Here is a 15346-nt window from a genome sequence, read left to right on the forward strand (position 1 = left end):
CGATTGATTCCAAGAAACCAGGCAAACTTGTTTCTTAGTGCGAGTGCAGGTTCTCCTTTAATAACACAATACACTGCTGAGAGCAGAAACCCAAGCAGCGTCCAGAAGAACGTCTTTTCAATATTCCCCATTCCTTCACACTTCTTGATGCCCAGCATGCCCAAGCCGAAAAGCACGGCCGAGAGAACTCCAAAAGAAAATCCGATAAGGTGTTTAATGACTGTGCGACACGACGTCATCTTTGGTGATTGCTCTTTGGTTGTAGCTCAAAATGAGAACAGCAACGTGAGAGTTGCCTCGGCTGCCTAAATTCAGTGGCTTCTGCACCAGCACCGATTGCCTCAATTCAGTGGCTCCTTTACCAACACCGATTGCCTTAAATCAGTTGCTCCTAATACCAGCCACGCACATGCAGGTATCGACGTCCCTTCGCATTCTCGAATACCAGTCGTAAGGCACACGTGAAAGATGATCCAACATCAATTGAAAGAGGGCCCGAAGAGACAATGGACATAAAGTCGTATTGTGATTCTCCTCTGTGGCTAGGAACTCCGTGGGCTCAGATTCTACACGTATCCCAAGATTTTATAACGCCTTTTACATCACCGAGGATTACTTACTTATTCGAGGACAGTGTTAGCCTATTTGACCAGTTTCGACATGATGGATACATCGATTAACATGATAAGTTGGACAGTTTGCATATGCATGGATTATGTATAATTCAAATACCATTCATGAATTTGATACTAAAACACGGCTTGCACAAAACAAAATATCCTGAAAGAGCCGTATGGAATATATGATATAGGCCCTACTCATTACCATTGTGATGGTGATTGGAGTGATGTTTGTGGTACAACCAACGTTTCTGCAAGAGTTGTTTGGAATTCGGCCCCAGATTACGAATGTTACAATATCACAAAGTCAGAATGTTGCTGGGAGAGACAATGGATCTGTGGGCAGGGTCCTGAAACTTGAAAGGATAGATGAATATATAGATCCCGCACAGGCATTTGTATCTATAGCAATGCAGAGTACAAAATAATGTTCAACTAGCTGCGCTTTGTTCTCATTTCTCGAGAGGAAGATTCTTACCCAATTCGCCCACCCTCGCTTTGCCAGTTGGCAATCATTCCCGCTTCTACGTGGGCTGGCTGACTTCGCCATCCTTGATAACTAGTCAGTCCCACACGGCACTGCACGTGCCGAGTGTTGAATTGAACAGAAGTTGTAGGCATAGGCCTATGTGTATTTCTCTGAAAAAAACTCTGAAATACTGAGGCGAAATGTTAACGCAACATCCTGAGGAAATTAGGGTTTAACAGGTAACCTGTTGATGGATTGTTCCGTCTTGAAGACAGATAATTTTAGGTCTGATGGGCGATGATGTCGATAGGGAGGTTCAGATCAATGATGACTTATCACGGATTCTTATACGTACACGGATCGCAATGTACAAAAAATTAGTCCTACAGAGTTTTGTCCCTTACCGTATAAGGATCCGTTATAAGTCGCTGTTCCTGTTGGGGGAACAATCTATCCTGAAGACAGATCACGGCAACATGTAGCTCTGAGCGATGATGGTGGGGAACAATCCTTCTTGAATTGAAGACCTGATGATCTGAAGGGTTCTGTCTCTGGTTGATATCAAAAGGTTGTTCCTTTGGATGATCTGATGAATGTGGCCTTGACTGATCTCATAGGTTGTTCCTTTGGATGATCTGATGATGTGTGCCTTTGACTGATCTCATAGGTTGTTCCTTTGGATGATCTGATGAGGTGTGCCTTTGACTGATCTAATAGGTTGTTCCTTTTGATGATCTGATGAGGTGTGCCTTTGACTGATCTCATAGGTTGTTCATTTGAATGATCTGATGAATTGTGGCCTTGGCTGAACTTAAAGGTTGTTCCTTTGGATGATCTGATGAGGTGTGCCTTGGACTGATCTCATAGGTTGTTCCTTTGAATGATCTGATGAATTGTGGCCTTGGCTGAACTTATAGGTTGTTCCTTTGGATGATCTGATGAGGTGTGCCTTTGACTGATCTCATAGGTTGTTCCATTGAATGATCTGATGAATTGTGGCCTTGGCTGAACTTATAGGTTGTTCCTTTGGATGATATGATGAGGTGTGCCTTTGACTGATCTCATAGGTTGTTCCTTTGGATGATCTGACGAGTTGTGTCTCTGGTTGATCTCAAGTCCGATGGGTTGTGTGACTGGTTGACAATATCAGGACACTTTTGCTGTTGGTGGAGAATCAATCTCAATGTGCCCTTGAAGACAGAGCCGCAGAGTGGATAAACAGATCATATTCACATCATTTCACCTGGGTAAAAGACAAAGGTTTTGGCACAAAAACAACTGCTAAGCCAGTCTCATTTATCAAACATTTTTGTTTTATTTTGCATGCCTCCATTGGAGTAAGAAAGAGAGGTCTCCAGCACATTGATCACCTGTCATATCTCAATGATCTGACATCACCCAGATTTATTTACAGCAATATTTACAAGATATTTTAGGGTTGAAAATTATATTACCACTCATGCATGGAATTATTTGTACACAACACAGGCCAACTCAGTGATGTCTCTACCAGGCGGGCACCCGGCTTTTTGTCTGGCTGACAGTAACTATTTTCCCTGTTTTCCCTGCTGATGCAAAGTCACAGAAATGGCGGCATCCTTGCGAGAAACATCATCAATGATTTCATTTAAAATAACTGTTGTCGAATTGTTGCTGTATTTTACATAAATTATTGACATGATTTAATGGACCAAAACAATATTTACAAGCAAAGGTCAAGGACAAGGTATATACAATGACAAGGTTTAACACGTTTATTTTTCTTCCTCCAGCAAAACACTCAGAGGCTACATGTTGGGGCTGGGTTGTTAAAAAATTGTCACCACGTTGGTGTCAAGTTCAAAGCTTTTTAATATCAAATCACATTAAATCAATACCAACCCAATGAACTGTGGAGGTGACCTTGCTGACATTGCTTTGGTGCTCGCCGGTAACCACGTTGGCATTGTATTTTGGCAAATATCTATGATAGAACACAGAAGCAACTGGGAGCAATCCCTAGCAGCATGCCACTAACTGTTGCAAACTGCAAAATATACACAGCTCTTTATCTGGAAAAATAAACACCCTCGAAAAGTGGTTCACAGCATCGAATCTATTTTAATGATTTACTTTTTTATCACAGGAATGCGGTCTCATGTTCAAGAATATACAAATTTTGTACCAAGAAATAAATAAACCCTTCTGATATTGAATATCAAGAGCAACTTTTGAAGAAACACGAAACTATTCAGCTTTTGTTTCCTGTATAATGACTGCATTGTCATTTTATATCCACATCCATGCACAATGTATTTATGCACAGTGGATTACAAATCAGAAAATTCTACTGACCTATTTCTTCTAATTGATTGAATAAGCATTGACTGAAAATACCCAAAGCACCAAAATAACCCACATCAACTATAGATGAGACGAGACTAACCTATACATGCTGACTTGTAAGAAATAATGTTACGATGTAAAAACTATTCAGGTAACAGGTGGAACTCCCTTTTTAATCTCTCTGGAAAAAAGGAACTTTTTGAAAGTTTTCTTTAAAAATTATCAACACTTATCAACTTAAAACCCGGAAATGTTCAGATACTTCTCTATTCAAGATTCAAGGCTTTATTCTGTGACAATAAAGCAATTAAATGAATTAGAGAAGTTATACTGCTAGTTCATTTATGGTTCATGTTGCTGTGGGTTTTCATTATCAGGTATATTGCTATCAATATGTTCAAGGTCCGTCTCAATCTCATTCCAGTCAACAAGATAGTGACTCTCATCAACCAAGTTCAAGAGGTCGTCCTCATCAATATCACCCTCATTGATTTCATCATCACCCTCGTCATCATCATCGTCCATTTCGTAAGTCTCATAAAACACCTCATCATCATGGTTATTGTCTGTGAAATTGTGCTGACTCATCATTTGTGTCAGGGCGACTAACCCCGTGTTATCTAAATCCACTCCAGAATGTTCTAATCCCAATTCCTGCAACTCCTCAGTCTGCAGACTATTATCGTCCATGTTATTTCCAGAATCTTCAATCCGTTGGGCAATTATTCTGTACCGTGTTTCGTTTAGAACACCTTTTGCGCGCAATGTTTTTGGATGGTTCGGTCCGAGCACCTCTTCACTGACTCTAGCCCATTTTTTGAAGTATTCATATGATTTAAGATAGTTTTTGTTGTCTTCGTAGACAATCCCAATGTTTATGTACAGTCTCGACATCAGGATGTGACGCTCTCCATAGAGTTGCATACAAATGTCTAACGCCTCGTGGTAAAGCTGAAACATGGAGCAGAAATGGACTAAATGCTTGCACAGTTACAGACTAGTGTTGTACAGTTCAAGATGACCATCATAATTGGTTGGCTTCACAACACCTGGCTACAAACTTCCTCCATCCAAAGAACAATAGTCAAAAATTGCTTTCTTTTAAAAATCTTTCTGGACTCTAATAGTGTTACTAGATGTATTTTACAACATACCTTCAACTGCTCCATGCTGCCCCTAGGAGCCAGAACACCCTTCGTCATCAGTGCCTCTGCATAGTGACCCTGGTCATTCAGAGCCTTAAAGATTTCTAAGGCACTCTCGATGTACTTGTTTCCTTGCTTTAGAGCCTCGTCACCGTTGAGTGTTGAGTCCGCCCCACATGCATCCCAACTCTCCAAACTAAATGCCAACTTCATCAAACCTATGGCTAGTTTGGCCTGAAAAATAGTTGTAAATAGATTGAGTTCCGAATTAGACTACATACATCACCAATGTGACAGCATGCTCTTTGTTGCCAAAGCAGAGGTGGTCCAAGCACATCACAAGAGCCAAGGGAACAACAGCCATTATAATCCTGTAGGGCACAGTGGGAGGCATTCAAAGAGGTAACCAACAGAGGAGGAACTGGATGGACGGACATAAAAAACTGAGCAGGATGCAAGACTTCTGACTTCATCAGCCATGCTGAGGACAGATCAGAGTAGTGCCTCACCATATTGTCAACAGTGCTCGACTCAATGGCCGCATGACTTTGGGACTTCATTACAATGAAACAGAACTAAATTTGTAATGTGAAGGAGAAAACCAGGAGAAAATCCGAGACCCCATCTTGAATTCTCACCTTGTGGTAATCCCCCTCCAAGTTCCTCCGTAAAGCTATAGATTTTTCACAGAATGAAATTGTTTTGCGAAGATCTGGTAACTGAGCTGGTGACACGAAATCATTCAGTTTTAATTTCTGGAAAACAAGAGGACACCATATCAGCAAGCAACAATATAAAGAAGCTGAATTACACAATACACAATAGCGCATCACTGAAAAGTCAATTTTAGCTTATAACTCTTTCTACAATCCAGTGCAGTTCTCTAGTTGTTAGAGCTGCAAGCAGCAAGTAGCAAATGATAGAGGAATAGCTCAGGCAAGGCTGGAGAGTGAATCATACTTACCGCATCATAGATCTCTGACATGAGAAGGTAAAGTTCGACCATACGTTCTGGCCGTTTGCCCATTTCTTGTTCCAGCTTCATGGCCGTGTTTGCTAATTCCAATGCATCGACATACTGACCAGCCTGCAGGCTGAAAATGTACACAAGCGTCAGCTAATGTTATAGCTGTCAGCTAATGTTATAGCTGTCAGCTAATGTTATAGCTGTCAGCTAATGTTATAGCTGTCAGCTAATGTAATAGCGTCAGCATCAGCTAATGTTATAGCTGTCAGCTAATGTTATAGTGTCAGCGTCAGCTAATGTTATAGGTGTCAGCTAATGTTATACATGTAGCTGTCAGCTAATGTTATAGCGTCAGCATCAGCTAATGTTATAGCTGTCAGCTAATGTTATAGCGTCAGCTAATGTTATAGCTGTCAGTTAATGTTATAGCATCAGCGTCAGCTAATGTTGTGGTAGACCGTGCATACTAGCAAGATCTACCACAACATTAGCATAGTAGATAATAATCAACGTCAGCAGCCCAGGTTATGAGAAAACATTAGTAAAAGTCAAATTTCTACAAATTGAAGTAAGGATAATGTGATTGGTATGGGCACCCTAAAAAAGAAAGGCCAATTCTCCACTTACAATACTCTTGCCACGTGTTCATGCCTGCGTGCCATTAGGTCCTGATCACCACCTTGTTCCGCCTCTAGCTCCGACAGACTCAAACGATAACTGGACACGAGGTTGCCTTCTTCCATCTGCAAAGAGTAAGGAGATGTATTCGTAGTTGGCAGTGGCGTTAAAACAACCTCCGAGTATTCTCATCAGCATAGCAGGGAATGTATAATGCAAGCTACTGACCTGTACTGTGGGCTGATATCAGACCATCTCAAATCTTGACAACAACTCTTTCAGAAATTATATAAGTATGATATAGGGCTGATTCACAACCTCAATAAGAGGAACATTCATTGAATACACAGATAAGTAGTCCAAAATTCATTGCCTGTTTTGGCCACATCTTCACATGAAGACTAATGGTAAAGAAACATTTCGATTCGACAAATTTTGGTGTGACCCAGCACATTTGCCATAACATTCCAATGTAAAACTGAACGAATATGTGTGAAATGAAAAAAACTAGAGGAATGTTTGACTTACCTGTCTCCAGTAGAGCAGAAGCTTAGCACTGTATTCCTCATTGTAGAGACTATCGAACACATTCCAATCGGTGAGACAATCTGAGAGACGGATAGGGTCATTGATCTGGGTCAGTTGATATGGAAGCTCCTGAAAAGAAAGATGAAATTTGAGACTTTTCCACAATGCACATTTTTTCAAGGCAGACCACAGCAGAGCTTCCAACTGAAATGTAGGAGGAACAAAAATTGATCTCTAAAGTGTTTTTGAAACCTTTATTCAATATGCGGCCAAATCAGCTACAACTGTCACATTTGCTACTCACCGGTCAACACTTTTGTCCTCAGGCATTGCTATTGTGTACAAATACAAATCTTCTACTAAGTGAGCCACGGAGGCCTCAAGGCTGCCTTGAACATACCAAGGCTGGGCACTGGTGACTATTCATAGTGAAGATCCAGTGTGAGGCAATCACTTACCTCAACTTTTCTTTCTAGGTTATCAGTCTTTTCAAAATATTCAGCGAGTTTTCCATGCCACCATAGCTTGGTGACCAGCCCCTCTTCTTCAGAGTCATTCAGGGATGAACCAATATTGAAGTACCTTGAATTTGAATATTTAATTTTTTTTAGTGTCGAATCATCTATCAGATGTATGTTACAAGCATATTGGTTTCACTTTTAGGAGTTGTACTGGATTCCTTAAAACCTTGCCACGGTTAGTTTCAGACTAGCTGGTGCTCCACAAAAAGGTCCACTCAATCCTCAAAGGCGACTAGTTCACAGAAATCAGCAAAACCCCTTCCAATATGTTGCAGGAGTGCCTCCGTTACAGACTAACTGAAGACAGTCCGTTTCATGATTACCACAGGGATGACAAAAGACACCATGCTGAAAAAATAATCCTAAGTGGAACACGATCAATTACCTCTTTCTAACTGCTTTACTTATTGCCCGATGGAAGAAGTCTATCCTGCCTTCGCTGCTATCTCCATATGGTCTGAGGAATGCCTTTAGTGTGGAGTTCACTGCAGACCATTTTTCTTCACTGAGGATTCGATCCTTCTGGCCTTTCTTCTCACTTGACTCTTTTTCAGCTTTTTCTGTTTCCTCTGAAAAACCAATGAAAATGCAGTTTATCAAATGTTAGCTTTGGTGTAACTAAGACTAGCCTGTTCTTCTTCCCGCATTCACCAACTTGTGCGCATTCAAGGCCACTAATTAGGGTTACCAGCTACCAGGAAAGAAGAGCTGTTGTTGACTTGTGGCTCAGACTCTCGGTAAGTGGCCAAGATGTGCCTGGTTCGAACCCACAGGTGGCGTGAGGCTTCAGGCCGCGGATTAGACATGAATGATTCATAGTCAGGTATCAAACCATGTTAAACCTATTGGATATATCTGCCCTGACATCCCAAACTCCAGACAAACAAAGCCTAACTAAAAACCAAAACATCAAACTACAATACCTTTTTCGTCGAAAGGTGATGGCGGCATGAGTGTTTTATCCTCGCTAAGAATTGTGCATAATTCCGTCTGCAGCAAGCCAGATGATGACACCTCCAGCAGGCAAAGAACTGCAACTGCCATGTTACCATTTGGCTCTGTCTCTTTTCTTTGTAAAACCATTTCTAATAAACTGAAACAGTATAAAGATAGGTTAGTTGAGGTTAGTTAACTGGAATTGTCAGTTGAATCTGCAGACTCTGGAGTCTCAGCCAACAATGAAGCCATAATACATCAACATCGCAATCTACATACAATGTGCCCATCCACACTCATTTCTCATGTGATAAGGGGACAAGACACCCCCAGGAGGTCCCTGGACACGTGGCTTATGTCAGCCTAGCATAAAGGGTTTTCGTGAAGGGATACCTAAATGTAATGCTCACCTGAACCCTGCAATAGACTTCACACTCATGTTAAACTTTTCAACACTGGCCAATGATTGGCAATAATAATTAACTACATCAGGACACACTACTTACTTTGTAAGGCCTTCTTCCAGATTATCAATGTCATTATTGATGGAACTGTGATCCTCTATCAAACTGAGCTCCTCACATGCAAAAGCCAACCATAACGGATTGGTGGCGCTCTGTTTCTCAAGCAGACGATCCATCTGTGATGAGGTTATGTCCCTATGGTTTTTCTCTAGAAGTTCTGATGAAATTTCCTGGAGGAAATTATGGCATATCACATAAAAACTTGCATGAAATTCACACACTCAAGAATTTAAGGAATGGATCCTCTCAAGAAAGGTCACTTGTGGTTTGATAAAAGCAATGTAGGGACACTCAATACATCTGAAGTTTACTAAAAATAGACAACAGACAAGAAAGTGTCCTCACTATTGTCTCTCCTTGCATACCAGCTCAGATACTAGTCATCTGGGTTGGGGTAAGAGGAGAAGATGTTGTTCTAATCATTAAGTGCAGGTATGAAAGCAAATAAAGAAAGAGAGCAGCATCCTGTATGACACCAGAACTATATATACATGTCTCACCCTTCTAGCCTGTAACGACAGCGTTGGAATATGGAGTTCCTGAGACTTGCTTTCTCTCGCCTGTAAGTACTCTAACTCTTTTGAATCAGTCATCATTGAGATAACACAGCGCACTTGAGGGGCCAATTTTCGTGGCAACCAGCTTAACACTGAGGCGTCCTTGCCAACAGTAAACTGAAAAGAAACAAAGCAAAAATCAACCAAGGAATAGGATTATTGTGCAGATTTAAATTGGTCAAGGATCAACAAATAAGATTTTGACAGCTATTTTTCCAAACCAAGGAAAGTTCAATTTAGATATGGCTATACCTGGTTGATTGCATCCATGAAGACGATGGTTGGTGGAGAATTAGGATTAGACAGATAATGACAACACATCTGACACACAGCAGTCAAGTCCTTTGGCATCGCAGAATCCTGAATATGGAATGAAATACAGTGATGAGGTGCTATAACAGTTTGTCGATATGCTAACTTTTTTACAGATGATGGGATGATGTATCAAACTCACTAATACAAGAGACGTCCAACCACCTATTTTTGTGGAGGAATTTGCTTTTAGGAGTTGTGGATGGAGCGTTCAGCCTGGTCACTGAAGTTAAGCAACACCAAGAGCAGTTAATCAGAGGATGGGTAACCTAGAAATATAACAAAACACTACAGCCCAGTGTAGCAGGAAAAGTGCTCCATGTGGAACCAGTCCAAAAAGTCTGTTAGTTTGTTTCTTTCCCTACCTGTTGGACAATGTTGAATTCTTTAATTAACCGTTTGATAGACTGTTCAAGATCGGTTGATCCAGGGACAGCACCAACAAAATGATAGAACACCTGCCAAGGCTTGTCGCCGCGCCTAAAGGGAACAATGAAACAGAAAATATTAACCGTGAGAGAGTCATTGTGAATACTCAAGTCAATACTGTTATACATGTAGGGAATCCAACATGAGTTCCTATTTGACATCTCAGTCAAAAATCTAACTTATTTTACTTATATGTTCAGGACACCGCTCATCGCAGATAAATCTCAATGTTGATCTGAATGCTGTTGACTTACATTGAGAGCTCAGAGTTTGCAGCCTTGGTCAGAACTGTCTCTGCAGCTTTTGACATAAGAGATGTTTTGCCAGCACCAGAATCCCCAAGGATCACCAACGGAACATCCTTCTCTTCTTGAAAGATGTAGTCTTCAATCTGGAAATCACCAGAAGCATAACATTTTAAGATGTATTTCATTTCAGCATTTTCAATCTCACTTGCATGTGGTCATCGAGTCGCTAGATTTTCACATTTTAAGGCAGTGGACAAGATGCAAAACTGAGATTCTTTGAACCTTGTGTTTATACCAGGGTAAGCAAAACACCGCATCCAAAGTTTTATCTAATTGAGAAATTTGAGTAGCTTGTGATGGACTTCTCCTGCATGTAATTGGCCAAAGAACAACACAAGGCCATAACCTCACCTGGCACCCAAGAGAAACACACACCAGACAAAGAAGAAGAAAACACAACAATTAGTAAAACTAAGAATGACTTACCAGCTTGACAGAGTCTTCTCGACCCCGCACAATCTGACTTCTCATTTTTAAGAAATCTTTCTGCATGAGATTGACAATTTCAAAAGGCTCTACAGGCCTCCCGGCCCCCAACTCCAGACCTATTTTCTTCTTTAACAATTCCAGTAGCTGCAAGAAAACCCATTTTTTATTCAATTGTACTATTGTAAGAAGGTCTGATAAAAACTTTAACATTTCAATCTACAATAAAGGAGTTTGAAAACTAAACATTTACCTGCGAAGTAAAGTTTTCATCCATTGTCACCAACTGATGTTGTCTCCTTCTCCCACCGCCAGAGTACTGACATCCGTACCGAATTATTCTGTCATCCTTTAATAAACAATAGGGGGCGCATTCAATCAGTAGCTGAACTGAAAACCAGTAGTTACAATCCTTATATTATGCAATCATGGATCATGTGCTGGGAATGATAAGCTAACACATAGTTCATAAGACCCAATAAGATCAAAATATCAAGGTATTTTAAATACTTTTGAGGTGAAATATTCCAAACAAAGGATTTTCAATTGCTAAATTTTCAGTGTGAAATTACCAAATATTTTCACGCCATTTCCTCATCAAATGGACATATAGGCCATCAAAACCAGAACCCAATAAATAAGTCATATCTTTGTACAATTTCAACTTATCGATACATTTACATAAACAGGTATACGCACAGGGTATTTCGATTTGAGGAATCCAGGTAATGTCTCATGGAAGATATCCTGGATAAGTCCCTGAGTGATAAACAATGATTTCACATCATCATCTAGGTCTCCATGGAAACCATCATCCCTCATCAGTAATATACCTGCAAATTCAACACAAAATAGTTGGTAAAATTACAGATGAACACAGAGTACAGATGAACAAATCGAGAGCATGTACTTCATGTGAAGTGGTTTATACTGAGAAAATACTGCGGTAGCACCACTACACTCTTTCAAAAATAGGTGGAAATGACACACAATGTAAAATTTTTGATCCATGATGCAAAGTTCCAATTGAGCCAGTGTGCAGAGCCAAAGGAGCAACTCAATTATAAATTTGAATCCAGCCACGTTTCTTCATCAGCAAGGAAGATAGAGGGGACCTGGCCTCACCATTTGGGTTGTCCTCTCTGTAAGCACTGTAAAGAATATCAACTTCTTCTGGTTCCAGGTGAAAATACTTGATGAACTTCTTGAATTGGTTCATCCTGGCGTCGCTGTCTCCCCATAACGGTACCTTTTCCAACATATCACTGAAGATGATAAGGTTTAATTTGATCACTGATGCAGATACAAGCAGTCACAGGATTGTCTTATCAACAGATAGGGGAATGTCCCTCTGCTTGTGACACTGAACATAGATGTGAGCTTGAATGCAGCCTGGTGAAACAGTTGGCTGTAACTATATGAATAAAGTGTGTCAGAAAAAACAATACAAACCTTGTAACATTGAGAAAGAACGGCATTTGCTTCTCATAATAAAGCACCTTCATCTGTTCGAGAATCTTCTTCAAATTATCCACCTGATCTGGCGTCTGACCTCCACCCTAAAAAACACACCAATGCCATGATTTTAATCTCCTGTGGATAATGCCCATATCTCTCTAAAACAGACAATAGATGGTGTCGTTAAACAACAAGTAGTCAGCATGTGTTGCAATCATTTTCTAGACAAACAGGCAATTTCATACACCTGACATGATGGCCTGGTGCTAAAAGGTGTCTGCCAGTTGGTTAGCCCATAGGGTAAAAACAGCCATAATTGACAGTGTGAAGGCATTTATTTTACAATTAGGATATACCAACCCATCTTATATCGTAACAGTTGAGTTCTTTCCCATGACTAAGACACCAAGATTTCAGAACTGGCATCACCTGCAAATCAAGAATGGGATGGTATTAAAAAGCTTGAGCACCACAGGTGTTGTATCATAATACATAACAATACACAATTTTCCAGGGAACATATGGTGCAGACAAACATGTTACTCAATACTTGGCAATGGCAGGGTTTTGAATGCAACCAATTTTTGGGGCAATTTCCTGCTAATTCCCTACAGCTTTTCAAGTAGATCAACCATATCATTCTGATGTTGCCATCACTCAAATAAGACGTCTGGTTCCAATGATTAAGTAAAAACAGTCACGCTGTAGCTTGAGCGCCTCAACGCCCATCAATCCTTGACTTCATAGTTACCTCGTTGATGACAACATGCCTCTCTGTATGGAAATCTCTGTCACAGGATGTAACAAACACATTGATGACGTTATTGCTTCTGTCAGTCTCCATCATAAAACACCTGATGACTGAAAGAGTGAAAGCAAAACAAATGAACTTTAATCAATGGCCTGAATGGGGCCAAATGAGATGTTGGGACAAGTATACACTGAGGACAGTAGAGCATGGAGGTAGTCTTAATAATACCTCCATGAGTAGAGTAACAGAGTTGTCGCTGCCACTGCCCACATGATTCTCATTGAGTTGACTGGTCTCTAGGACCTCACTTTTGCATTCTTCATCAATCATGGCTATGCTTGCTCTTGATTTTTGACATGACAAGTAGGTAAGTTAAATGGTTGAAGTTAATAGACGAATTCGAAGACGTTTGGCACTGACCAGTTATAGTTATACGTTTCAGTTCACCTTGAACAAAGGATCACCGTGTCCTTAGGCATTGTCCAAAGTCAGCTTAGGCCTTGTGACGTGTTCTGAGTGTGCGCATTTGATTTGTTTTGGCACTGATTCGTCTTCTTCAAATTTGACTATGAACCAAAGCAATCATTGAATGAACACCCACCCCAACACAGTGACGCACAAGCTCGTTTACAAGCCGAAGCTCAATATTGACAATAACATGTACAGTGGGGCCATGCTGTTCTTGGTAGCCCTACTTAGGACAGTCATGACTGACACAACTGACAGTGACCAGTGGCAGTGGTGAAGGTGAGCGACACTGGCGGATGGCAGATGTCCAAAATCATAAAAATCAGTGGTGGGAACACCAAAACAAACATGCAAAATACAACAAACTCCACGCAATTTTAAACATTATAAACGGTTTCAAAGGATACTTACAACTATAATCTATCAGAAAGGTGTTAATTTTTGAAAATTTCGAGATGAATTAAGCTCTTTGCAGGGATTATTCACTTGCAATTTTCGGGAAAATAAAATCATCCGCCATGTTTATTTTTATTTTTTTTACAACATTTTCCACATTTGCCGGGACTACTAGTTATTATCCTCACTAAAAGGTGACAGCATAGACAATTGACCTGCAACGTACCTGAAAAGTTCGCGGGTGAAGGGGTTTTCTTCATGATAATATTGATAATGATAATAATGATGATGCTCTAAGAGCGCTAGCGGATCCAGGAACTGGAAGAAAAGGGAGCGTGCACTGCATTTCTCATCAAAATTGCTGCACTACAGGTGTGTTCCAAAATTTCATGGTCAATTTCAAAGATTCTATATCAATTAGGGGGCGTGCCTCTGGTGCACCCCCTTGGATACGCGCCTGATAAACGTTCATGGATGAAAGTAGAAAGAAAGCTTTTTAAAAAAAACGATATAAGATTCGCCAGGGTTTGAATCTAATTCGAATCCGGGCCTGAAAAACGTCCATGGATGAAAAATGGAAAGAAGACCTTTTAAAAAAACGAAAAAATACATCCGCCGGGGTTCAAACCCGTGACCACCCAATCTAAAGCGCAGCGCTCTAACCGCTGAGCTATCAGGGCGTTCATGTTTGACGTGAGATATTCGGCAATCTGAAGACAGGCCTTAGGGTACGCGCCATGATTGTGGCTAGTCACGCTGGCGGAAGAGTAATTGGGTGCAAATAGTTCCAAGGTAACCGTATAACACAATATTACTATAGATATTTCTATATATATCGTATATATATAGCTCGGTGATTTTATTGAAAATGTTTGCAGTTGATTTAAATGTTTGAATGGTTTAAAAACAAAATTTTTAGAAGCGAGGTCAACAGGGTCAAAAGAAATAGTTTTTGGCGCCAATGATGTCGGCAATGGCAGATTTGAATTAAGATTCGAGTCGTTTTTTTTGGAAGCCGAAAGTGCGGATGCACAGGGCAATTGCATTTAGAAAGCTTCGCCGACTGATAGTCAAACCATTCCCTGGAGTGCTCGAAAACCTGGAATCAGTGTGTACTTTAACTTGAAAAGTTCGCGGGTGAAGGGGTTTTCTTCATGATAATATTGATAATGATAATAATGATGATGGTCTAAGAGCGCTAGCGGATCCAGGAACTGGAAGAAAAAGGAGCGTGCACTGCATTTCTCATCAAAATTGCTGCACTACAGGTGTGTTCCAAAATTTCATGGTCAATTTCAAAGATTCTATATCAATTAGGGGGCGTGCCTCTGGTGCATCCCCTTGGATACGCGCCTGATAAACGCTCATGGATGAAAGTAGAAAGAAAGCTTTTAAAAAAAAACGATATAAGATTCGCCAGGGTTTGAATCTAATTCGAATCCGGGCCTGATAAACGTTCATGGATGAAAAATGGAAAGAAGACCTTTTAAAAAAACGAAAAAATACATTCGCCGGGTTTCGAACCCGTGACCACCCAATCTAAAGCGCAGCGCTCTAACCGCTGAGCTATCAGGGCATTCATGTTTGA

The 15346-nt window shown here is 40.6% G+C and overlaps 1 protein-coding gene across 2 annotated transcripts; it reads right to left on the reverse strand.

Moving 5' to 3' along the window:
* Positions 1–2381: 2381 nt before the first annotated feature.
* On the reverse strand, positions 2382–13886 carry LOC135486728 (TPR repeat-containing protein DDB_G0287407-like). 2 transcript variants are annotated; one of them, XM_064769798.1, is made up of 22 exons: positions 13774–13886; positions 12895–13004; positions 12504–12572; positions 12138–12244; positions 11811–11950; positions 11385–11518; positions 10939–11034; positions 10686–10832; positions 10206–10342; positions 9888–10002; positions 9463–9570; positions 9154–9327; positions 8636–8823; positions 8117–8286; positions 7579–7762; positions 7131–7254; positions 6673–6801; positions 6154–6269; positions 5524–5653; positions 5198–5314; positions 4569–4793; positions 2382–4365 (listed from the first exon to the last, which is right to left on the reverse strand). In XM_064769798.1, exons 2-22 carry the CDS (start codon positions 12988–12990, stop codon positions 3757–3759), a joined length of 3315 nt encoding a protein of 1104 aa, XP_064625868.1. In that variant the 5' UTR covers positions 12991–13004; positions 13774–13886; the 3' UTR covers positions 2382–3756. The 2 variants fall into 2 exon arrangements, with proteins under 2 accessions (XP_064625868.1, XP_064625869.1); XM_064769799.1 differs by lacking the exon at positions 13774–13886 and adding an exon at positions 13315–13461.
* Between the last annotated feature and the right edge of the window lie 1460 nt (positions 13887–15346).

Source organism: Lineus longissimus, chromosome 4 (assembly GCF_910592395.1).
Source record: "Lineus longissimus chromosome 4, tnLinLong1.2, whole genome shotgun sequence".
Lineage (NCBI taxonomy): Eukaryota > Metazoa > Nemertea > Pilidiophora > Heteronemertea > Lineidae > Lineus > Lineus longissimus.